We start from the raw sequence: 26,317 nt of genomic DNA on the forward strand, positions 1-26,317 counted from the left end.
TGAGGTGGAAACAGTTGTTCTTTATTTTCTATTGACAGTTGTTTGTTATGAAACCTTGGATTTTGTACAATTTATATTTACAGAAAGTCTGCAGATGCACCAGACTAGCTTGGAAAAACAAGGTTTTTAACATAACCTTAAATTGTTTTGGCAGTGTTGTACCAAGATATGAGTCACTGCATGATGTGGAGATTAACTGACTCACTAAAAAAGCATAACCAAACCCAGATACGTAGCCCAGGAGGAGGATGTACACATTTAATTATTAATGGTTTCTATTTTAGATTGCAGTAGATTTTGCTGAATACGGTACTTTTTAAAGGGTGCTACTACCCAGCCATGGAAACCTGCCCTGAAGCTCCCAAAGTGTTTATTGGTTAGTCAGAACGGGACAGCTTAACAAAATATAGGAAGTATATGTTAACATACCGAAATATTCTTCCCTTTAGCACTTTTTGTTATTTGCAGCCTCTCCAAATTTCCAATGAGGGAAATGATTTAGATTCTGAGTTGTAAATTAAGACCTGGCAACTTCCAAGTCAAGAATCAGCATAAAGAGGCCTTATAACAAATGTGTCCCACAAAGATGAAATGTTTCCATTTTTTCAAAGATAGAAAGAAAAGCATCTCTTTTGAAGTGTTGAAAAATTACTCCTGACAACACATGTGGGAGTCATTCCTTCAAATATGAAGCCCTGTTGACATGTTTGACATGTTTTCAGAGAACTTCTTGAGGGCTGCACGGTGGAGAAATGGGTAGTACCCTTGCCCCAGTTCAAGTTCTGGCTGGGGGACCCGAAACAGAACACCAATGGGGTCCCTGTGCATGCGTGGGTTTAGAAGATGAAAAAATGCATGAAAATCCTTATTATTCTTTGCTCAACTACTTGGAGGCATTTTCCAAAACAAGAGTTACATTTTTTCCCCAAAACTAAAACTGTTTTCTTTTTGAAATAGCTGCTGATGTTGGACTAAAAGGGTGAGATAAATACAATGTGTCTGAAACAGATTACTAATGTGGTCTTTGACTTCATTTCAGAAATCTATGTATATATTCTCTCAGCACATATCAACATACAGTGGACTTTGAGTGGAGTTGCCCAAAGCTTGCACGAACATGACAAAAGGGTCTTTTCAAGAGTTTGTATATCAGTTCATCCATTAACAATTTGAAGGCCTTAGTGTGGTGAAAAACAAGATGTCCTGCCTTTCTGAACTTAGCTAAAGCAGCGGTAAAGATGACTGGGTTTAAAAACTAATGCACATCACAAATGAACCAAATCAACAGGTGTATCTTTGCCTGATAATCTTTGGCATGCCTGTGCAGACAGACATTGATGTTTCTAAAGAATGAAACCAGGCAGAGATTCTCTTTTGAAACTCCTCAGGAAAAAAGACACACCTTAAAAACAGTGTGTACTGATGTAAAGCACATACACCTTCATGTTTTCGCTGTTTTACCTGCAGGTCCACAGCTGCAAGCTGTCATGAGACTATTTGACCTTCGAGCAGGAATAAAAGCTCCCCAGTTGTGTGAAAGTGTCCATTCATCATCAACGGCTAAAAGTGATTGATGATTACTCCTTCAATATCAGCCACACGCATGTTCATGTTTGTCCTTTTTTCAGCAGAATTTCTGACTTAGCTTCTTTTTTTCAGCTGAGAAGAAGCTGCCTTCTCCTCTTGCAGAATCCGCCTTATCTGTAAATCCAGAACAGCCCAGCGTTTAAGAAGAAGTCACAAAATATCCCAGATCCATGTTTAAAGTTGTTCCAAAATTTGCTATACTAATTTGATTCATGTTTTCTCTTGATTTACCTGCAGGCAGAAAAAAAAATTCCTTTTTACTTTGGGAGTGTCAAGAAGAGACAAAACCATCAAATGATTTTTCCAGTCTAGTCATTATTAGCACAGTCAGTTAGAAAAATGCATTTCCACATAAATGACTCAAAAACAAGAGGCAGCAGCATGTTCTCTGGCAAAACCCAACACAAGTGACAAAAGCTGTCATTGAACCCACCAGTTAATCACAAGAATAAGGTTCAAGTAAAGCCTCCAAAGTTTAACACAACAGGCCAGAGGTAGGTTTGTAGGTTTGCTCACTTCCAACTGCAAATCTGCGTTTCCATCTGCAATTTATTTTTCAGGTCGGCACCAGCTGCTGCCTACAAATAAACTTTATTTCAGTCTACATCATAAGTCATTCATGTTGTTTATACTCCTGCTTTCTTGGTGGACAAATGAACTGCAGAGGACAATCTAACCAGTTTAAGTAAATATGGAATTTTCTTCACAAGATAAACTGAGACCTGAGACTGTGGTTCTTTCTGCATATTTGATCCTCAAAGTACAAACTGGAAAGTTTGTGTCTCTTCTCTGGTATACAGTAAGTACAGCCTGTTTTGGCAAAGTATGTGCTATCGTGACTGGAGCACTTTGCAATGCATATAAAGGTTTTGTAGCATGAGAAGCTGAGCAGCAACAAAGGCAAAATTGATAAAATTCTCCTAATAGACTTTGAACAGATGATACACACAGACATAAAGCGTGTATTGGCCATGTTCCATCACGCAATTGGCATTTTTTTATGCAGTTCCAGATGTAGCTTTTAAGAACAACCTCTTCTGCTTAATCCCAAACCCTTAAATGGAAAATAAACACATGCAAGAGAACAGAACCGACAAACAATATGTAACTGTGAAGCTGTACGCAATTCAAACAAGGCAGAATCTCTGCAATGCATCAGAAGTGAAGAGCTTCATATAACAATGATGCAAAGTTTCCTGGAAAAAACAAAAAACTATTGAACTCATCAAAAAAGAAAAGAAAAAACTTTTCAAGGCACGTTTTTGAATGTTTTCAATGCTGTGATTCTGCAGAACATTTGGACTGACTTTTTATGTTGAAATGATGCCAGGTCTTGATACAACCAATTATTAACTCCTCTAACCTTTAGAATTGGTTCATTCGAACCTAAACTGAAACTTGGCTGATTTCAAATTTGATCCTAAATTAGGTTAATGAAATGCAAAGGCATATATTTTTCATCTCTATAAAATAAATCATTCAACAGAGAAATATTTTGACCAGCATTGCTGCCATCCTCAATTTTACAACTAATGCATAGTTTAACTTGATTGCTTTATCTAGACTAGAGCAAGCTCCCAATTCTTCAAATCCAATAAATCACTCAGTTCGCACTCTAATAAATCCGTCTAATGTTGTTCATGTTGTAACCGCCCCTTACACTTTGCATGGTTCATTCCTGGGAATACTTTGATCTCAATGGGTCTACACATGGCTGGAAAAGGAAAATTCTTGTGCAATAGTCTGAGTCCCAAACTCTTATCAAAACAAAAAAATTACATTTTTTCATATCAACTACAAAAACAAGTGCATGAGTCCTGGCTGCTTCCACTGATTGATACTTTTTTCCATTTTTGGTGCTGGGAGATGTTTTCCCAATTGGATTACAGCTGATTTATTTGAAGTTTGTCCTGTCCTGGTCCTGCACACAGAGCTGGGGGACACCAGAACAGTCTAAGCGGCTCCTAGGTTTTAACGACTTGGCAATACCAAAATGCAACACATGGGATAAGTAAATAAATAAATACATAAAAACGTCCGATTCCATGAAATGATCAAGTGTGTCTGACGCGTTTAGAGCAGACCAGTCTGGATGTAAAATGAGCTCATTTGGAGGTTTGCACCAATAGTTGCAGCAAAGAAGCTACTATTCCTCCCCTGTCATAAAACTCCAACTACATGTTCCAAACTGAGGTTATCACAGTGGTCAAACATCACAGTCCCAGCTGAGAGCGGGTTAGTGACAGAGTAGTACATGATTGGAGCACCAGCTGAAAGATGCTGAAACCACATCAGAAATTCAGCACAGAAAGTTAGCTGAACAGCACCAAAGTTGACACCAGCCATAAAAAAACAGACAATGACAGTGAATGTGTGTCTCTTATGCAGCAGCCTTGGCTTTCAAAGTACCATAAAGGCATTAAGAACTCCATCAAAAAACAAAAACACAGATCAGAAAAAGTTTGGAAGACTCCAAATAAAGAAGGGACTGATTCTGACTTTAAATTTGTTTTAATTGCAGATACAATGAAATATAAATCATTTTAGCCTTTTCTTTTATGTTAATATAATTTATTTGTGCTCCTTCAAGGCAGCAAGTTAGACTGTTTTTTTATAGAGTTGAATAATTAAAAAACTCACTTTTAAAATGCAATAAATGCAGTTGGACCTGTGGAGACAACTGTCCACTTGATATTGTATTTAAAAACTAATGCATCAAATCAATTTATCAGTTTCATTGCTTCATTTTAATTAGCCCAATCCAGTTGAATCAGCTGGTCAAAAAAACTTTAGTTTTGTTTTTTTTGACACTTGGTAACATAATCACTTTAGTAATATAGCAATTTCACAGATTTTGAACTATTTCTCTCAGTAGTGTCTTCATGTGATTTTAAAAAGAAAGTTGATGCAGAGCATCAGAGGAATGTGAATTAACCAGTGTTGGTCTCTGGCTCTTTTCATTGGCAGTTGGTTGAACCAACAGGTTGAGTCAACTAAAGCCTCCCTTTAGTTTGCACTGTCCACTTATCCTCTTTTGTTGAGTTGAGTGGAATAAACTCTAGTCAGCCCCACTTTAGGCTTCATTTTGGCCGATCAGAATCTTAAGCCTTAAGCCTTAGTTATAAGGCCTGATACAACTACACCCGATACATACAGGCTGTCTGTGGGAGAAAAAATGGGCAAACCTGTCCAAAGCAATGCAGGTGCAAGTGTCATGGTTGTGATCAATTAGTGAGCCCGTAGAGAAAAACTGTTCACGTTGATTTTTTCTGCAGGCATGCCCCAGGCGACAGATTGTAGTGAATACAACGCACAGGGGTAAAGTAAGGGTGCAGTGGGTGTGACGCAAGCATGTCATTTTTTTAACCAAAACCTGCAGACTGAGCAATGACCCCGTCAGTGCTGTTCGCATGATAAGAACGCACTCCTTATGTGAACCCTGACTGTTAAAAATGAGGAAATTAGACAATCAGATCATTAATTTGTGTCGGCAATCCATCTGCGGCCTACAGGCACTTATTTATTACAGTCAGAAATAGGCCGGTACTCACACATTACTAACAACTAGAGGGAGGCGTAAAGGTTCGTTTGTGTGCAACTTACGTTTGCCTTACAGACATACAATACACCTAAAACAGGCATGTCAATTGTATGTTCCATTTTCAAGTCTGGGTCCCCCTGTGCCGGCCCCAGTCCGGATACAATACAAGGTTGCGTCAGGAAGGGCATTGGTGTAAAATTCTTTACCAAGACACCTGTGTGGAACAGTGAAAGCTGATTTCTGTGATGACTCCTTAAGGGATATGCTGAAAGGTGAAACAAACCTGTACAGGTAAACCCTCCGTACAGATGCATGTGACTAAGGACTTAACCCTTGTGCTACCCTAGGCACTTTAAAATTCGGAGTGGGGGTCATCTAGACCCCACAAGACAGTGCGCTGAACTTTTTTTCTTCAATGATTTGTGATCTTCACTGGTGTCCATGGATAACATGAAATCCTCTTCACCTTTATCCACCTTTGTCATGGTAGGGAGAACACGTCAATAGTCATCTTGACCCCATAGGATAGCACAAGGGTTAATGGAAGACATCAAAGATGGCTTGTCAAGTAAGTGTAAGTCTACGCTACAGTGAAGTAGTTTGCAGATGATGCTGCCCTTTTGGCTTCATCACGCCACCTCTACAGTGTGGAGCTTTTCAGATTAAAAAAACGGTGGAATGTCGCTTCCTGGTAAAGACTGGATGAAGAGTAAGATTGACTGACAGATCAGCACTCTGTTCCAGAGACCGAGCATTGGATTGCTCAGAGACCCATCCTTGTAAAATCCAGTTACGGCTAAACGACATGTCCTTGCTTGAAATCTGCTAGATTATAAACTCTGTTTACACATGTTACGACTTAATTTGACAATTTTGACAAAACATGAAATATCTTTTATTAAAGTCAGTCCCAGAGGGTTTTTGAACTTCGCCAACTTCTTCTGATTTGTGCAAACAGAAAAATAATAAGAGAGCAGAACATCGCTGCAGGACAGCAGAGTTTACTTCAATAATAAATTGAATAGTCTGTCATCATATTTCCTCCATTGCGTGCAATACTAGCACAGGCATGCCGTCAGTGCTGCATTTAAAGAATAATCCCTCATGTGTAGAACATTCTGCCACCTTCATAAGACTTTTGTCCTTAGGGCTCTGCAAACGTACGTGAAAAGTGAGCAGTACAACCCTCATTACGAAAAGATGATGGTCACGAACTGGATACTTGCTGACGTCATGAAAGAAGACATTTTCCTTTTCTCCTTTTTCGGTCAGGCAGAAGCAGACTCTCATTGGGTCCTCGCCCCCTGTGGAGTTCTCTGGTCCCTGGAAATGCGATGTAAGTCTGGGCTTATGCTTGGCTAAAACATTCATTACGACTTGTGTCAAACAGAGGACAGATGTGGGGACTTTGACATCGGCAGGTCCAGTAGAGCCTGAATGGTCACGCCCACCTTCACCAGACCGCGCTCTTCTAGGATGTGATGCGGCAGACACAGCTTGTCCTAAATTGATGTAAAGACATCTTGTCACTTAGTGATTCATTTATCAAATAAGGAAAAGTTTGGTCCACAGTGACCTTGGCGTCAGTGCTCTCTTAAGCTACGTTCACACCACTCTCAGCAACGTGCATTCAAGTGGCCACTTCCATTGGATAGTCTATGTAAACGCACGTAATTATCCGTTCCAGGCTTCTGCATTCAAAACTCTTGCTTTGGCACGTTCGCTTCGCAAATTTCAATGACTATGTTTTCGTACTCTATGTACAAAACGCATGTTAAAAATTAAAACAGGTTGGATTTTTACCAATCAAGGACTCAGATTTGATGATAATGCATGGATGGCGTCCTTTTTTAAGTCACAAAAGTGTAAACCGTATCAAAACCGGTTTGTGCCCAGCCAGAATAGAATGACAGAGAGTCTTTCAGAATAGAGCTGTAAAAGAAAAAGCCTGGAGCAAGATTCGAGAGATTTGCATCATTTTAGCATTTCAAACCAAATCTCTTCCAACTAGATGGACAAGCGCCAGTAAACAGTAGAAAAAGAAAAAGAAAAAACCTTCCCTGCTTGTCCTGTGTGAATAGCATATGTTGAACCAATTTTTGAACACCCCTCGTGTGAACGTAGCATTAGAGCAATTTCCCATCACAAACAAAATAAAAAATCACAAAAAACTTTTGGAAAAAGCACCATAAAGTGTTTCAAAAGCGTTTTTATAAAAGAGTAGAAATCCTCTTGCAGCAAACAGACATAAACACGAATTCACAGAAATGTGAAGGAAAGATGTTAAACATACCTGAGGGACACCAAGCCTCTTACAAGCATCCAAGAAGTTCTCAACGTTCCGCCTGCATTTCGCCATGCTTAACTTTGGCTAAAAGGCAAAACATGAAGTGTAATAATCCATTAGGCATAACAAGTACAATAACTCAGCACAAATAACTGAAATTATCTGGCAATAAAATATATGTTAAAATAGCTCTTCTTTTTTTTTTCTTACCACAGCAGGTGATGGTACGTGAATGCTGCACACAGAGCGAGGAGAAATATGGTTGGCCAAATGGCAAAGGACCACTCCATCCATCAGAGCAGCTCCAACATCGTCTGGAAGCAACACCTTCAGTCTGGATTCAATGTTCTGCACACACATCAAAAATGACTTTGTTTTATCATTATGATGACAAAAGGTTCATCTAGACTCAATTACTTTTGAGATAAACCTGCACATTGTTGACTGAACTTGTCTTTTTCAGATGATGATATAATAATTACATATTTCTACTAATTTCCAAAAACAGGCCCCTTAGAAACAAGTGAACATTTTTTACCCCACTGGCAGATTTGCTTAAAATAAGCAAAAAAAATCTGTCGACAGGGCAAGAAAAACGATTTTACCAAGAATTTTTCTTCTAAGAACAAAATTCTTATCAATACGACATGCTTTGAAGTTAAAGTTGAAGTTTATTTGGTTCTATAAATGTAACATTTTACAACTTTTAAATGATAAATCAACAATAACCAAAAAGGAATGGGCTGAAGCATCATGCTTATCAAAGCCCATCCAAATTAAGATCAATTTGCTGCTAGAAAAGTTCTTGGTAAGATTACTGTATTTTAGTTGGAAGACAGAAAAAAAGCTTTTTTTTGTATTTATTTCTTCTGATCATTCCTGCTCCATGTGTTTTTCATGCAAATACCTTATGACAATTATTTTTATGAGCCGGAATAAACGTTCTAGTGCGTGTTGGGTAAAACTCGCTTAAGGGAGTTATCGGCTAAAACAAAGTGAGCATCTGCAGGCTGTTCTGTCAAGCAAGACTTCCCATGATTCCTGCCAAATATCTGAAAAATAACCTACTTCAATTGAAGGAAAAATAAAACAGTACATAAGTACATCTGAGGATGAATGCAACCCCACATAACATGTGTTTCCTGTGCCCCTCCCACGTCCAGGTAAAAGTAGAGTGTTGTGTCAGGAAGGGCACCTGACATGACACCAAATTTATATCAGTTTTGCAAATCACAAACATCCATTCAACCATTTTTTAACTCGCTATATTTGGGGTCACAGGATTGTCGGAGCTAACCCGGCTAGTGTTGGCCGAAGGCTGAGGTACAACCTGGTCAAGTGACCAGTCTGTCGCAGGGCATACCAGCACTCCCACACTCTCACATGCACACCTAGGGAGACTTTAGAGTGACCAATTACCTTATGAAGCATGTTTTTGGACTGTGGGAGGAAACTGGAATGTCCGAGAAAACCCATGTATGCACACAGAACGGTCAAAGCCGGGAATTGAACTAGGGCTAACCACTGCTCCACCGTGGAGCCCTCGAATCACAAACAGAACTTTGATGTTGGATAGTGTTAATAACAAGTATTACTGGTGCTGTTGACCTGAAGGGTCTTAGTGGAAATTGGACACCTCTTGGTTGAGTCATTGTTGAAGGAAAGGAGGAAGGCGTGTTTGTTGGCAGAAAGAGAAAAGCAAAGTCGTGGGACTTTGGAAAGGACAGGCGCCATGATAAAAAAAAGAACGCTGGATGTCCTGTGTGTTCAAGAGACCAGATGGAAAGAGAACAAGGCTCATAGTTTGGGAGAAGGTTCAAACTGTTGTATCAAGGTATGGATGGAAAGAGGAACAAAATTGGAGTGTCCCTGAAGGAGGAGTTTGCAAAAAATGTTCAATAGGTGAAGCGTGTCAGAGAGGGTGATGAGTCTGAAGCTAGTGGCTGAAGATGTGTTGTTGAACGTTGTCAGTGGTTATACCCCACAGGTAGGATGTGGGCCATAAGTAAAGAAGAATTTCTGAAGGGAGATGGATGAGGTGATGACATGACGGGGTGAAGTCATGTGAAGGTAACATAAGTCACAAAGTGATGGATGTGTTTGATGTTTGAACAGGAAAACAGAAGGAAAGATGGTGGTAGACTTTGCCAAAAAAAAAAAAGAGATGGTAGTGGGAACACGTTTTTCCAGAACAGAGAAAAGCATGGAGTGACATATAAGGGTGGAGGAAGGAGCACACAAGTTTATCTCATCTTGTTCAGATTTTATTATCTGAAAAGAGATCAATGACTACAAATCTGTGACTGGGGAGAGTGTAGCCTGTCAGTATAAGATCCTGGATGTAGGATGAGACTGATGGTGAGGAAAAAGGCAGAGCAAAAGTGCTGTGTGATTTTTAGAGAACAGTTGGAATAGACTCCAGGGGGTTCTCCCATGAGACTACAGCCACAGCCAAACCGATCAGGCAGACTGGGAGGAGGGTACTTGGGGTGTCATCTGGAATCAGAAAAGCAGGTAAGAAGACTTGGAGGCTGAATAAAGAAGTTCAGGAGTGGGTTACGAGGGTTAGCTAAGAAAAACTGAAGACACTGGGATGACAGAAGACAGAAGGACAAAGAGATACAGGCGATGAGGGAGATGGAGGTGGCAAAAGCCGGACAAGGGAAGCATGAGATGGAAAGGGTGTGCAGCAGGTGAGGTTGATCAAAGACAGTAATGAAAAGATGTTAAAAAGTTTCACAAGTGTGATGGAAAGATGGAATGAGAACAATAAAGAGCTGATGAATGAGCAAAATATTAGAGAGCACAGAGTAGAAAAAAGATGTCTAGCTGTGTAGCCACAGTCTGGGTCCCCCTGTGCAGGTGAAGAAGGTGAAGAACTTTAAGTTCTTATGGTCAACAGTTCAGAACAGAGTGTGAAAATGAAGTGAAGATGTGTGTGGAAGCAAGTTAGAACAAGGAGAGGAAGGTTTCAAGTGTGTTGTTTGACAGAATAGTGTCAGCAAGAATGATAGAAAAGGTGCAGAAGACTGTGGCGAGAGCCGCCATGTTGTTGGTTTAGAGACAGAGGCAGAAGTGTTATGTTGAGGACCTCTTTGGGAGTGACGAGGATGGTTAGGATTGGGAATGAAAACATCATGTTTGATGCTTTGGAGATAAATGAGCGAAAGCAGATTCAGACGGTTTGGTCACGTTGGGAGGAGAGACAGTGATAATGTTGGTAAAAGAAAGCTTAGGTTAAAGGTAAAACAAAAACAAAGAAGAGGTTCACTGATGGAGTCCAGAAGGACATGAAGATAGTTGTTAAAGGTAAGGAGGATGCAGAAAATAGGATTAGATTGAGACCGCTGTAAGGCAAATGATAAGATATGTTCTGAGGATGAGGATTCCCTTTCACTTTTTCATAATCAGATTAGTCATTTCAGCAGAAACATAAAACTTCCAGTAAGGTGTGGTTTATCTCGGCCCATTCAGTCATGACTGAAAACTTGACTGTTTTGACGCCAAAAGAAAAAATGTCTTACTTGAACATCAACATTTAAACTGCACTACTTTGTTTTTTTTACTTAACTTTACTCAAAAGAGCATTTTAAGCATTTACACAATGAAACATTCTGAAAATGTCCCAAAGTCTTTACTCTGGATCTTTGAGTCATAATCAAAAAGCGTGTCAAATTCTCATTTATTTTGTGCTCAAATATAGTCAAAGTTAATAGAGAAAAAGGAAAAAGAGAAGAGAAGAGATAAAAAATAAATCAGTGACATGTAAATTTAAAAATATAAAAAGAACTAATAGATTCCTCGCAATTCAAACCTCAAATTGTGCATCCTGTAACAACATAAAAATTGTTTCATTATAAATATGTAAAAAGCATTTTGGTATTTAGTTAGTTGTTTAATTCATCCAATAAATGTTGACTTTATAAATCACGAATGACTTTAAATTAACTTGTCAAAATTAATTTTTACAAATATGCAATAAGCTTTAATCTTTTTTCGATAGTAAAACCTTAAATATTAGACATATGTTGAATCAAGTTATTCCTACTATCAGCCCAGAGCAGGCTGAAGCGGTAGAAGTGGAGGCATCCATAGAAACCTCTGTAACATTAGACTGCTTCACTGCTGTGGATCAAGCAGAAATAGCATCAATTATTACGTCCTCCAAATCCTCAATTTGTTTGTTAGACCCAATTCCCACTGGACTTTTTAAAGAAACCTTTCCCCTAATTAATGATTCCATAGTAACGATGATAAATACTTCTCTGGAAACGGGTTACGTGCCACAGTCTTTTAAATATGCAGTTGTTAAACCTCTTCTGAAAAAGCCCAGTTTGGATCCTAGTAACTTGGCCAACTATAGACCAATAACAAATCTCCCCTTTATTTCTAAAATCCTGGAAAGAGTTGTAGCTAAGCAGCTTTACCGCCACCTACAGGACAACAGCCACTTTGAAGACTTTCAGTCGGGGTTTAGACTTCACCACAGCACGGAAACTGCTCTAGTTAGAGTCTCTAATGACTTGTTATTGGCCTCAGAAAAGGGACTACTTTCTATTCTGGTCCTGTTAGACCTCAGTGCAGCCTTTGACACCATCGACCACCAAAGATTAGAGCATGACATAGGGATCAGAGGATCTGCTCTTTAGTGGTTTAGATATCAGTTCGTTAATGTAAATGGACATTCCTCTCAGTGCACTCGAGTTAACTATGGAGTCCCACAGGGCTCAGTTTTAGGACCCATCATCTTTATGCTTTATATGCTACCCTTAGGAAACATAATCACGAAACACAGCATTAATTTTCATTGATTTCCCGACGATACGCAGTTGTATTTATCCATGAAACCTGACCAGAATGACAATATAGAGAAACTGAACGCCTGCATCAGAGACATCAAGACCTGGATGACAATTAATTACCTCCTCTTGAACCCAGAAAAAACAGAGGTCATTATACTAGGTCCTAAAAACCTCAGAGATGCTCTGTCTGATCAGATAGTCTCCCTGGACGGCATAAGTATAGCCCCCAATTCCACAGTTAGAAACCTTGGGGTTTTATTTGACCAGGATTTATCATTTAAGGCTCACATATCTCAGGCGTGTAGAACTGCCTTTTTTCACCTGCAGAATATTGCTAAGATCAGAAATATACTTTCTAAGAGTGATGCTGAAAAACTCATCCATGCATTTGTTACATCTAGACTGGATTACTGTTATTCTTTGTTAGCAGAGTGTCCTAAGAGTTCCTTAAGAAGTCTCCAGCTTGTTCAGAATGCAGAAGCTAGATTGTTAGCAGGAACTAGCAGAAGAGATAACATCACTCCTGTGTTGGTTTCGCTCCATTGGCTCCCAGTTGATTCTAGAATCAAGTTCAAAATCCTCCTGCTAACCTATGAGGCCTTACATGGCATGGCCCCGTCCTACATTAAGGACCTCATAGTCTGTTACCACCAAAACATAACACCTCGCTCACAAAATGCAGGACTGCTTGTGGTTCCTAGAATTAGTAAAAGTACGGTTGGAGGTAGAGCGTTTAGCCACCAAGCCCCTGTTTTATGGAATAAACTCCCAGCTCTACATTCAAAGTTAGACTGAAAACATTCCTGTTTGGACAGGCTTATTATCAGACTAGTTAGTATTCAGAGATTATTTAACTTAATGTTAATGTGTTTAAATTAAAATTAATAACAATAACAATTTGTTTTTAGTAGGCTGCTAGAAGTTGAAGCTGGAGTAACTATGGTGCTCTGGGGTCTGTCCTCTATTCTCATCTACTTCTACCCTTCCTCTCTTCTCTATTCTTGATCATTATTCATCATTCAGATCTCCATGCCTCTGTTTGGTGCAGTGCGATTCATGTACTGTCCCTCTTTCCCTCTCCCCTCCTGGGGAGTGGGAGTGCTTCCAGACTCCAGTTGGCCGTGTACCTAGTCTTTGCTCCTGCTCCTACTCCTGGCTGTGGATCCTTCCTCTGGCTCGTCTCTGCTCTATACCTGCCAGTGTACCTCGTCTCTGCTTCTGCTCTGACACCTGGCTGTGGATCCTGTCTCCGGCTTGACTCGCGCCCCCGACTGTACCCCCAACTCCGGCTGGATGAAGCTCGTCTGCTGGACTTTAAATATGTAGTTGTAGGGTTAGATAAGTTAATTCTTCTCTAAGAGTTCTTAGTTTATCGCCTGTCCGTCCTGGGGGAGGATCCCTCCTTCATGTGGGCACCAAAGAGCTTTCTTTGTTTTTTCCGGAATCCGTTTCTTTAGGAGTTTTTTCTTACCGCGAAGGGGGGTCTAAGGGCAGGGATGCCAGTATAGCTTAGTCAGTTTGTTAGTTCATTTTAGTATTTTCCTATTGAACTCTATGTATTCATGATCCTTTTGACTTTATGTTTCACTTTTTCAATTACCGATACGAAGCCCATCGAGACGACTGTTGTTGTGAATTTGGGCTATACAAATAAAATTGAATTGAATTGAATTGAAATGAATTGAATTGAATGGGTAAAGATACAGTAGTCATACTTAAAAGTCTAATTCTAAACGTTTCTCAGAGAGTATGAGGTGCTCTTATTTTCCAACATACAGTATTGCATAATTGTTATTATTTACAGTCTAGCATTTTAAGTACGTGGATAGGAGGGGATTTTTTAAAGTTCTCATGGGCCCAAAATGCTGAGATTTGTTTACCGAGACTTTATAATCAATTTAGACATAAAAATCTGGTGTGAAGTAAAAGATCACTTCCATCAGCTATGACAATTACTCCATTGAAAGCCATGAGAACCATAGAAATTAGACGTGGACAAGCACTGCTCTGTTCCAAAGATCATAAATTCCAGTGAATATCAATCTGGCTCTTTCTCTGCGTAGCTGACCGGATCAAACCCAACTGTAAGGCTTCTCTCATCCAAGATCACAGATATGACCTTGGTTGTTTTTTTGGAAAGCAGCGTCCTGGGAGGTTTTCCTTCCAAACACGATCATCCAATGGTTTTAATCATTTGTTTTTCCATGGAGTCAAAATCTGTTATAGCGTAAGTCTGCACAATTCGCTAAGCTTGTTTTCAGTAGAAGTAAAGCAGGTTTACAGGAAAATTAGATTATCGACTTCCCCTGGGTAAGATCCTGAGCCTTTGCCTTCATCATAAATAAACACAAAGCAGTCCTGCATGATTTTCTTTGCATTTTTTATGTATGATTTAACCAAAGTTAGCTAATCTCTGGCAATATACAAAAAGGCACTCGTGCTTGCCTTGAGTGCCTTCAACAAAGAATGACTAGCTCACATGATTAACTAACATTTTGTAAATGATTAGATGCACTCAAAAGTGATGAAAAAAAACAATTGCAATTAGTTACATTCTTAACCTGTGCAGAACATAGTTATAAAAAAAAATATTATAAAGAATATGAAATATGCACTCCAAAAGAAAAAAAAAATGGTTTTAAAGAGTTTCTGAATGACAGCATGTGTTCATAAATTGACAGCTGTTTGAATTGACAGCTTTCTCACGTTCCCAGCTTAGTGAGACACCGCAACCCATGCATGACGTTCCTTTTTGTTTTTGTTTTTACAAGATGTCACACCTTCAAAAGTAGTAAGAAAGCATGAATTTAATGACGTCTCTCCTGGATTAGATAACGTGTTCTCGAAATGCCAAAAGTTTGGTATACCCGTACTGGAACTTACTTTCAGAATGGAAAAGCATACTTTTTTTTATGACTTTGTGTCTGCTGGGGTAGATTACATCTTTCTGTTGCCCCTCCCCCGACTTTCTTAACTGTTTTACATAAAGAAGAAAAAACGTTTTTTCAGATGTAACAATTTGTTCACCAAAAATGTCAACATTTTAATTCAAATTGTATAGTGGTGAACTGGGATATTTGACAGAAAGGCAACAAAACAGCATATAGTATCTCATTGGCTCAATTGCCAGAAAGATTTTTACCTCGATCAAGAGTCAAAAGTTGCCACAAATAAAAATAATGGCAAAAATGTACAACTTCTGCAGATTTTGTTTAAGCATAAGAGATGATCCTTTTCATAATGTTGCACTTTCAACACTTGATACGTGTTATTTGGTGATATAAAAAGGAACTTTGTGATGTTTGCTTACACGATATTCAGCTTTTTTTTAACATCATAACAACATCTCAACTTTCCCGTATGAGTTCTGGACATGAGGTCACACCTACTGATAGATGATAAACAGGGCAGCTTTCCAGCATAGTGAGACTTCTCTCCGGTTTAACCTTTTTGTTGTAAGTGGGTGACTCAGACAACGCATTGTCTGAACATGTAGCTCTGATCATTTGTCTTGAATAAGCAAACAGCGGGCCGCCTTTTTGACCTCTCAATGACTTCTTTAGGGCTTGAGCAAAAACAAAAGTGTACAAATAGGCTGGAAACGCATCTGACCTGCCGTAAGAGGCCTATCTGCTCCATTTCTTCCCTCAGGTGTTCCATCTTCCTCCTTATGGTGAAGCTGGGGTCTGTTGAGCTGTACTCCTGACGGTTTCCTCTGGTGAAAGCTGAAATCATACAATCAAATGATGTGTTTCAAAGGACTATCTAAAGGCTTCTTGATTTTCCATTTTCTGCTTTTCTGCTTGCTTAAGACATTCCCAAAGGCAAAACTTTTTTATTCAAAGTCAAAAAGAAAAAAGAAATCATGTGGAAATGAATTATTATTCACATCAAAAAGTATGCAGTAAACAAACAAGAAAACTACGTGATGGACGCAAGCAAGGAATCCTCTTTAACTGTCTACAGAACAAACCTAGATTTTTGTAATTTAATACTTAATGAACACTGTGGGAGCCTTAATTCGCCTGTCAAAGCTTAATTTGTGGTTTGTGTTGATTTACACTTGCAAGTTGGTGGAATAGGTTCCAACATGAAGCAGCCATGACCTAATTTAGCCGTGAAAAATGTTGGTTTACAAGCCTTCATCAGAACTTCATTGTCTGGCTGTTATAGAAGTGAGTAAACACAGGTTTGCTCTGAGAACTTTAAGCAATTACAGAGGCATGTGTGGTACGTGATCAAATCTAACTTCATACCGGACACACAGCCTCTTTATGTCCTGTGCAGACTTAGACCTTGTTCTTCAATCCCATAACTACGTCTTATGTCTGGAAATATTCAAACTGACTGTATTTAATGTTGTAAAGCCACAAACATTGTACTTTTGAGATATTCTTAAAAAACGAACATATTTATTGTCAACAAACTAAATTCAAATAAATTAAGTGCAATAGCAGCAAAACATCCACTTATTTGCTTGTTCGCGTAAGAAAAAAAGTCATAATTTCTAAAGCTAAAAACTTTTTATTAAATTTTGTATTGTGAAAATCTTATATTTCTTTTATTTTAAGTGATGTTTTTCATGCAAAAGCAGTACTCATTTTAAATTGTTTAGTGTTTTAAAGCTTTACTGAAGCAAGGATAGTTCCATGTTATTCCCTCACTGCAGACATCTGTTGCCTTTTTGTCATGACGTGTGTGAAATCTTCTGAGGAAGACTGCATATCCTCCCCTTTAGTCTGACAAAAACAAAACAAAGCACCCTCTATATGGAGGACGAAAAAACGTAATTTCTCTACCTGATCAAATTTAAATTCAGCATTTAAAGCTTCTTTACTAATATATATATTCATATTGAAATTTTACTATTTAAATAGATTTTATTGCCATCTATCAGACAGTTTCTAATTCTTGTGTTCCGAAATTGTAAATGATTTTTTTTTTTTTATTTAAATTCACGGAGTTTCACATATAAGACTATTTTTTTTATCTACAAACAGTCTACCGTTTGTTAAATGTGATTGCATTCTTGTATTTTAAGCAGTGGCGTGTGCAGAAACCTTTCATCAGTAAGAATTATGTAGGCCTCAGAGCTAATGGGAGGTGGATGTAATAAATCAAACCTCTATCACCAAGTTGATCAAAAAATATGCAGAGTTCAAGTCTTTGCTTTGGTTAAACTGTTGCACAATTGAACCACTGTTGAATGCTAAGAGTTTGTATTTCTTTTCTGTTTGGGTGCAAATCCTGCAATAATTCTGCAAACCTTTTTCTGATCAATGTCAGTGTTTGTTGTGCAGAAAACAATTAAAAAGATTGCCATACATGCTCAAAGTTACATGCTGTCATACATGCTCAAAGTTGTAGCCATTGTGACTTTTTTGTTTAAAGTCCCCTTTTGATCTATTCTAAGTGTTCCCAGTGGTCCTTCTAATTACAATTATGCTGCTTTCGGGTAAAATAAAAAAAAACTGTGTCATTTTCTAGGACATAGTTTCTGCAGAGCGGCAGTAGTTGTAGGCAGGACAACGGCGGAGTGAGCCTGCCTCCCTTCCCAACATCCTTCTGTTCACACTCTCTCCCGCTAGCTTACAGCTCTTCCCAATACTAAACTAAAGGCCATTTCGTACAGCCACTACGTAACATTTTGCACATTTTTCACATATGAAATTTTAGTCTTTCGTGATACATGCATGATATACGAAATTGATCAGGGTTAATTGCGTTCATCATCCATTAATGTGCACAAATGTCTGTCAAGGGTTTCGGCTGTGAATTTGTGATCTCAGTTTTGAGCTGTTCAAAATTTTTGGTCGGTTGAGAATCACGAGGTTTACGAGTATTTTACATAGTTTATGCACAATTATTGCATAAATCTTATGCAATTGTGTGTCATTTTTTGTGAGATGCATACACAAATTTGTGGCTTTCCACAACCGTTCCGCGTACGTCTAACTGACTCATACCACTAAATTACAACTTTTAAATCGCGTATACGGTGCCCTTATCGTGTTAAAATTACGTAAGTGACGCATGAATCACTAATGAATTTCATATAAACAGCACAATAATCACGCGTAGTTCATGTTCAACCTTTATTTACGTGTTCTCTGTGTGGTTTATTCATACTTCTTCCGTGGTTTTAAGATGGTTTATTCGTAATATATCTGTGAAAATTTCATGCAAAGACCACAACTTTTCTCACTTTTTCCACGTATATTCACGTCTGACCAATATTCATCCATGCAATATGCACAAAATGTACAAAGTGCCTGTGGGAGGGCAAAAGGGCAAGCAATATCTGAGCTATCCAGCCGTATAGTTCTAAGCCAAATGTCAGCTCAGGTGATGAAAATGAAGACGTGCATGGATCTATTTGCCTGCTAGTGGATGTATCAGAACTGGGCAGGGAGCTTGTAGCCCACCCATTGTATATTCTATGTAACAGCCTTTTTACAACCATTTGAATGCATACCCTCCATCAGCAGACAAGTGACACATTTATTGAAGTGGATCTTTAAGATTACGAATCGTACATCAGTAAATGTCACCACATAATTTTGGTTACATCGTGTTGAATCAACAGTTCTAGTTACAGTTTCTAGTGCTTAATTAAGCTATGTCTTATTTCAGTGTTTAGAATTGTTGTTTAATCCTGTTTTATGTTATTTTAAGTATTTTTATGGATGTTTTAATAGTTTGTATCAACCTGTCTTCTGGTCTTCCATCTTTGAGTCATCTATGACTATCAATTCTCAGCTTTCATTGCTCAAAAAGCTTTCGAGATCAGAATTTTTGTAGATTTACTTTTGGATTACTTTGTCCTCTACTTGTTGCAGCCTTGTCTATCTCTAAAAAAAAAAATTGTCAAGAGATAAATCATAACATTGATTAAGGGCATACTGCCATATCTTGTACAATAAATACTATGGCTTGATGCAGTCCCTAAACACACAGCCACGTTTTCATGCAGGCACGTGTTAAAAGCAGCACACTTCTGTCATTGTGCATCACTGCACAACCATTCTCCGGGAAGTATTGAATGCCACATGTCAAACAACAACCCTTTAGTGTCCTGAGTACTTGATCATTATGACTATGATCACAATTTTTGAAGAATGCATTAAAAATTACTTGCCTAAGTCACGCTCTCTTATTTGGCTTTAATATCATATGAAGCAAATCACTAAGCAGATAAACTACCTTACACTTTACAACTGAGTTCAAATGAGCTTGTTCCACAGAAATCCCTCCCCTTTTCCAGGGAAAGCCTGCCTGTTCTGCAGATATGAAGCTGAACATGAACATTACCAGATTGCGTGTGTATTTCTACAGTAAAAGTGCACTGATTCTTTTTTTCGTGTTTACTGGCATGCCAATGGATGTGTTTTTTGTTTGTTTTTTTGCCATACAGAAAATAAAAGCAGTTGATTCCTTTTCATGTATGTGTTCTTCTCATGAAATCCTTCCAAAAACATCCAGAACATAAAAGCAGTCTTGGAAAGATTTCATGTTTTTTGTTTGTTTGGCTTGACTTATCATTCCAACTATCAAAAGTTATGTCACATAAATGGTGACCAATTCATTTCATAAACCTACCTTGTGTCTGCTCATAAAAAAGTTGGGATAAGATTTTTAGATACCAGACAGAGAATGAGATGAAAAGAAGTCAATGTGCAAATAAAGACAAGCATTAAAAGTTTAAAAAAACTGAACCATTTAAGATCAGTTCATGGTGCCAGAAGAAATGATGGATGTTTATTGTATGAAGACAAGGGGATGAAATATTTTAATGTTTTAAATGTCAATCATTGAGTATGAAAAAAAGGTGAAAACATCTGTCACAGTCTGCATTTGTGTCTTACCTGACCTTGGCTTTAACCCGAACACTGATAGTGTAGGGCTGACATCAGAATTGCGCAAACCCTCCTGGTGACAAAGCATGCATTATCCTCAGACAAGGATACTATCACATTTATTTTAGAAGATATGAAAGTAATTTGTTTGCATTCTCATTCCACATGAATGATTGTCACACCTACCTCGCTTTCATCATTCCCGTCTGAGTTTTTACGAGAACTTTGACAGTTGTACTGAGAGAAAAGACAAATATTTTATTAGGATGTTTGTTTCGTGTCATTTTTTGTTGCTGTTTTCTTAAGTGGATAGTTGCTTGACAGCAAGTGGAAACCTGAGGAGACATGCAACGTTTCTGATGAAAAACAGTTCCTTGAAGTCAGGTTACATTATGAGAAGTCCTTGTCTTTTGAATCCGTTTAAAGTCCAGCAGTTAATACTCTTTACCCATAATTCATGCTTCTATTAAAGAGCAGCAGTTTGTTACGCCTAAAAATACATTTTCATTTAGGTTTCTAGATGTGTGTTGTGCTATTAATCCATTACAAAAGAGTTGTGTAAAGACTGAGTTGGAAAAAAGCCCAGCGGTGGACTTTCCAGGTGGGAAAATTTCCTTGGTAACTCCAGGACATCCGCAGACCACTTGGTGATGAGGTTTTCCAGAAATTAGCCAATGTAGTTTTTCAAATGACCTCAACAGTTGCTTACAAAATATTTTTTGACTTTACACTCACTGGCCACTTTCTTAAGCAAACCTATCCAACTGCTTGCTAATGTACATTTCTAATTAGCCAATTACATTTCAGCAACTCAATGCATTCAAGCAGGTAGACATTTTCAAGATTTAAGTGATTTTGAACATAGCATGGTTGTTGGGGCCAGACAAGAATTTCAGAAACTGCTGATCTACTGGGATTTTCACCCACAACCATCTCTAGGGTTTACAGAAAATTGTCACAAAAAAGAGAAAATATCCAGCAAGCGGCTCTTCTGTGGGCAGAAATGCCTCATTAATGCCAGACGTCAGAGGAAAATGGCCAGACTGGTTCCAGCTGATAGAAAGTAACTCAAATAACCGAGGTCTGCAAAAGAGCATCTCTGAATGCACAACACGTCCACTTTGTGGCACATTGGCTACAGCAGAAGAAGACCACACAGCATGCCTCCCCTGTCAGCTAAGAACAGGAAACTGAAACTACAACTCACACAGGACATGGACAATAGAAGGTTAGAAAACATTGTCTGGTCTGTTGAATCTCCATTCTTGCTGTGACATTCAGATGCTACGGTCAGAATTTAGCATCAACAACATGAAAGCATGGATCCATCTTGCCTTGTATCAACAGTTCAGGCTGCTGGTGGTGTAATGACATGGGGGATATTTTCTTGGCACACTTTGGGTCCCTAAGTACCAATTGAGCAGTGTTACAACACCACAGCCCACCTGAGTATTGTTGCTGACCATGTTCATCCCTTTATGACCACAGTCTACCCATATTCTGATGGCTACTTCCTGCAGGATAACACACCATGTCATAAACCTGGAATCATCTCAGACTGACATGACAATGGGTTCACTGTCCTCAAATAGCCTCCACAGTCACCAGATCTCAACCCAATAGAGGACCTTTGGGATGTGGTGGAACCGGAGATTGCCACCATGGATGTGCAGCCGACAAATCTGCATCAACTGCTAAGATGCTATCACGCTAATATGGACCAAACTCTCTGAGGAATGTTTCTAGTACCTTGTTGAATCTATGCCACCAAGGATTGAGGCAGTTCTGAAGGCAAAATGGAATCAAACCCGGTACTAGCAAGGTGTGCCAAGTAAAGTGGGCACTGAGTGTACATTACTCAGTCCGTTAAAGAATAAAAGTCAAAACAGACAACACAGCTTGGTGATGTTTTATGCTAAATGTAGTTGGTTTACAGGGAACAAAATGCACTCCTGTACCTTCAGATAATCTTTCCTCAGATACTTATTCCGCCTTCGTTCTTCATTCTGATTAAAGACAGGTGGAACTTCAGGCCACTTTGGCTCTGAATCTGACTGACTTGTCTTCAAGCTGCCATCAAAGGAAGAGGATGTGGATGGCTGCGTGTACAAACAATGGGATTAAGAAAATACAGACATACACATATTTGTTTTAAATGTCAAAGCCTTTGTACCTGCCCAATCAGCAGAGACGCTCCACTGCTTCCTTCATCCAGAGAGGCACTAAAACAAAGACGTGAATAATATCAGACGAATTTGCTTACGTTGAATCCTTTTGTGGAATAAACAAGGGTACATCATGCTTCGTAATCTAAATCGAACACCACAGGTGTTTAATTGTGTGGGTTTGAGTTTACGGTTACACTGTGTTGGAGTAATAATATTTTATTATTGAACTGAATAAGCAGATCTTGTGGTAAACCCTAGTTACAAAAATCTGACAAAGATTTTCTTTCTTTAAAGTTGCCTTGCGGCCATTCTCACATAGGGGAGTTTTTTGCTGTGCAGACGCAGGAAGCTGCAGTATTAGGAGCAAAAAAGAAAAGTTTCTTTGCAGATAAAAATCATCTGTGTTGTTTGTTCTCAAAGAAAACTGAGCCCCAGTGTTTCCAGTCAGTCATTAAAACCAAATGGCCACTAAACGGGCTCCAGTTATTCTGCTCCAAGTCAGTTTTTTTTACTTAACTCGTTTCGCTTTGCAGCCAACAAACCAGTGATGCATTTTTCTGCTTCCGGCTGACTGATAACAGAAAGAAATTGTTTGTGATTTTGATTTGTGTGTGTGTGTGTGTGTGCAATACTTAATGAGCATGAACGATAAATAAATAGTACAGTAAATAAAATTGTAGAGATTGTGCAAAGATGAACATTTACCTGCGAGCGGTCTGGGGTGGGAGTTTGGGTTTGCTGCTAGAGCTTCCAGAGTGACTCAAGAATCTGCAGACAGAGGATGGTGAAGGTTTATCTGAATTTCACTTTAAAAAGCTGTTAATTCTTATTTACTTGTTTGTACAACTGTTTTATTTATTCTAGATCATCTTGCAGTGCAGGTAATCTGAAAAAACATCATCTGCACTGTTCAGTACCCAGGTATTTATTTCTGAGTCACACTGGTTGAAAGATGTCCTCAATCGATTTTAGGTCAGTGAATCGGATCAATCAAAATGAACCAATATAGACTGAATCGTATCAGCAACCACAAATTGTGATTTGAATTGAAATATTGTTAAAATGAATCCTCAGTAAAAAACATTTATACCTGTGTGCACGACCTGTCACCCTCCGCCTGTGAATAAGACTCTCTGCTCTGCAAATCAAGGAGCGTCGTCTGGAAGGTGCACATCACAGGTGTAGAGCAAGGGCAGAACCAAAAGAGAGGGAAGAAGGGGAAAGTACATTGTTAGAGGTTTGCAAAAGGAAAAGTAGAGGGGAAGGCACACTTTATACACCAATAAGGAAACCAGTGAGGGAGAAGGAGGTAACAGAAAGCTTTACTTAACAACTATCTGAAGTTTTGACCAAAAGAGAAAGGAGGGTTAAAAAGCGGAGAAGAGCATCCACAGGATAAGGCCTGCCCACCTATTCTGCTGCTCCTGCTGCAAGAGCTGCACAGCAATCTTCCTGAGGTCCACCACTTCTTTCAGTTCATCATCATCTTCGTCAGCTAAATGCTCCTTATCAGATCTGACAAAACATAAAAGTCAAAATAAAACTGACACTTACAAAATGTGCACCACATAAAACACATTTCATCAAACTGAAGACAGACAAATTGACAAAACCCTTCACACCTGCATCGCAGAAGTATTTTGGAATGTTTTGGAAACCAGGATGGCAGGTGGTTTGGATTCTATTCTTAGTAGTATAATTTTTTATGGGACAGTGTTGTGAAGATAAGATTCATGAACAAATGCAAAGGTTGCCAAGACACTCTTGCTTTACGCAAAGGGAGCCAAACCTCTCCATCAATCAAGGCTGAGTGCACAGAGTAGACATACGTAACACATAACTGAGGAAATTGAGGCATAGCTGCACGCACTCCTAAGTCCTGGAGAGAATAATTACATGCAAGACTGGCACTATATTATAAAGACAATATTTCCTTTTCGTTCACAGGCATTTTTATTTCCAGCTGCAAAAACAATAAAAAGGTTAAAAGAATTCTTCACAACATTTTCCAGAAACGCTGAGATAAAAAAAAAAGCCACTAAGTGACTTTGTGTGGTTTTCTTAGGCTTTAATGTGAAGTAATTTTGTCCACAAGTTCAAATATACAAAAAAGGAAAACTATTGGAACATTGTTTTATGTATTTACAGCATTTACAGCAATGCGTTCTTATTTAATGAATTACACCCAACACATCGTGACTGGGCGTGACTTGATTGGACTTCCCAGCAATCCCAGTTTCCTTTTTTTGCACTTCCACTGTCACGCAGCTCCACCCCGAAATAGGATGATCTGCTTTCTCAGTGCTTGTTTGACTTTGATCAGTTAAAAGGTCACCCTCTACAAGGCTCCCATCCTTTATTTACAAACACAGAAACAAGCTGTAGATACAGTATTCATTGAATAAGCTGTTAAAACGGATTTTAAAATGGGTCAGACAAGTGGACAGAAGAATGGTTATTTAGCATATATAATATGTTCCCTATAGTTGAGAAAGATTTTCCATGAATTAACCATTAAATAATTATTATTCTTACACCCATCCCCAAAAAAACTAAAGGAAAAGGTAATTCCCCACTTCCTTAGCAAACTTGCTTGTTTTTTTCTTAATACATTTAAATTGGTTTCTGTTTTGAAATGTAAAAGCATTTGTGTGAAAGACAATGGTTATATAGGGCTTCTCATATTAGGCTATGATGATTAACAACACATCAAAATAATCCAAACAGAACATTATTAGAACATTCTACCACACTGTTTGGTCACATGTCTTTGTTAAATTCAAAGTGATGGCACACATTGGACTGGAATGATGGTCGATCAGTTTTTGCTGCCATCACACATGTGTTATCTGCTGTGATACACTTGGTCAGTTTACATTATAATAAATAAACCTACTGTGCCTCAATCCAAATGGTATTTTCCAATATCAATATAATTAATTTATTTTATTATAATTTTATTTTATAATGGCATAGGTTGATTCTAACACAGATACATCTGACTGGATCGTAGGAATATAAATCGATCAATTAATTAAATTGATTAATCGCTATATCCTTTGTTCAGTCGCACAATGCCAAAACTCATACACAAGTGGCAAAATGTTTTTCTATTTAAAAAAAACTACAAACCTTTGTATTACGTCATGTTATGTCATGTTTTTATCGTTGTGCAAGCTTCTTCTAAGTATTTGGCAAGTGTTTTGTCCAAAAAATAAGTAAAGGAAGTTTTTATTTTGGAAAGAATGTAATTCTATTTACAAAATGTCAAGAGTGTTTTTGGAGCAAGCATCTTTTATGAGGAAGGCATTAAGAAAATCAAGCCTAAATCCAAATAAAGGAAGGGAATCATTATGTATTACTTTAAACAGAGCAGCAGCTGCACAGCGCCTCTCAGTAACATCACGTTTACTCCACAGTGTTTTTCTGAGAACTCACCCTGACTCTTCCTTCCAGTTGTCTTTATCTTTGCAATGCTGAGACATGTTAAGAACCTTTTCCAGCTCCTAAAACACAACCGCACACAAAGACGTTGCTAGTCACTATTTTCCATCATTTCCACACACATTCCACACACTTTCCTAAATTAGAGGCGGTCCAGCGTAGAGATACATATAGATTGATAATACCTTTATACAAGCCACATGGCTGCCTTGCTGCCCGTCGCACTCTGACAGAGCAGGATCCTCATCGGGGTTGGGCTCTATAAAGTCATAGAGATCCTGATCTGATAGAGGGAGGAAGCACCCGCGTTCATCATATAGCTGTCACATTTTAGGCACTTCTGTCAAGATGCCCGTGGCTCTGTTTATTGCTTTCATAGGGATTGTGTGAAACTTATTGTCTGTAACCTTTGCAAGAGTCCATTTTGGAGAGAAGAGATAGGGCATCAGCACGAGCTATCTCTGAAACCTGTGAGTGGAGGCTGACAGTGTCATCGTCTGAAGGCTGTGGTGGGAAAAACAGAGAATGAAAAAGACTTTACGGGGATGCCACAATTCTTTGAGATTACAATCCAGCCCGGTTATGATGTTGGTATATGACAGAGTGTCTGAAGATCACACATGCACAGTCTA

The 26,317-nt window shown here is 38.6% G+C and overlaps 1 protein-coding gene across 2 annotated transcripts in view; it reads right to left on the reverse strand.

Moving 5' to 3' along the window:
* The window catches only part of lrch2 (leucine-rich repeats and calponin homology (CH) domain containing 2), a 42,677-nt gene continuing 16,360 nt past the window's right edge, over positions 1–26,317 (reverse strand). Inside the window, exons 8-21 of one of the 2 annotated variants that reach the window (XM_011483441.4) lie at positions 26,093–26,189; positions 25,871–25,968; positions 25,680–25,747; positions 23,652–23,756; positions 23,332–23,400; positions 22,947–23,009; positions 22,247–22,295; positions 22,032–22,172; positions 20,260–20,310; positions 20,083–20,146; positions 15,830–15,942; positions 7,626–7,763; positions 7,422–7,499; positions 1–6,630 (exon numbers count right to left, since the gene is read on the reverse strand). In XM_011483441.4, the coding sequence (XP_011481743.1) occupies positions 6,511–6,630; positions 7,422–7,499; positions 7,626–7,763; positions 15,830–15,942; positions 20,083–20,146; positions 20,260–20,310; positions 22,032–22,172; positions 22,247–22,295; positions 22,947–23,009; positions 23,332–23,400; positions 23,652–23,756; positions 25,680–25,747; positions 25,871–25,968; positions 26,093–26,189 (1,254 nt within the window). In that variant the 3' untranslated portion in view covers positions 1–6,510. The remainder of the gene's footprint in view (positions 6,631–7,421; positions 7,500–7,625; positions 7,764–15,829; positions 15,943–20,082; positions 20,147–20,259; positions 20,311–22,031; positions 22,173–22,246; positions 22,296–22,946; positions 23,010–23,331; positions 23,401–23,651; positions 23,757–25,679; positions 25,748–25,870; positions 25,969–26,092; positions 26,190–26,317) is intronic. The other variant, XM_011483442.4, reaches the window with a different exon arrangement.

This window comes from Oryzias latipes, chromosome 14 (assembly GCF_053564925.1).
Source record: "Oryzias latipes strain Hd-rR chromosome 14, Olatipes_Hd-rR_3.1".
Classification (NCBI taxonomy): Eukaryota; Metazoa; Chordata; class Actinopteri; order Beloniformes; family Adrianichthyidae; genus Oryzias; species Oryzias latipes.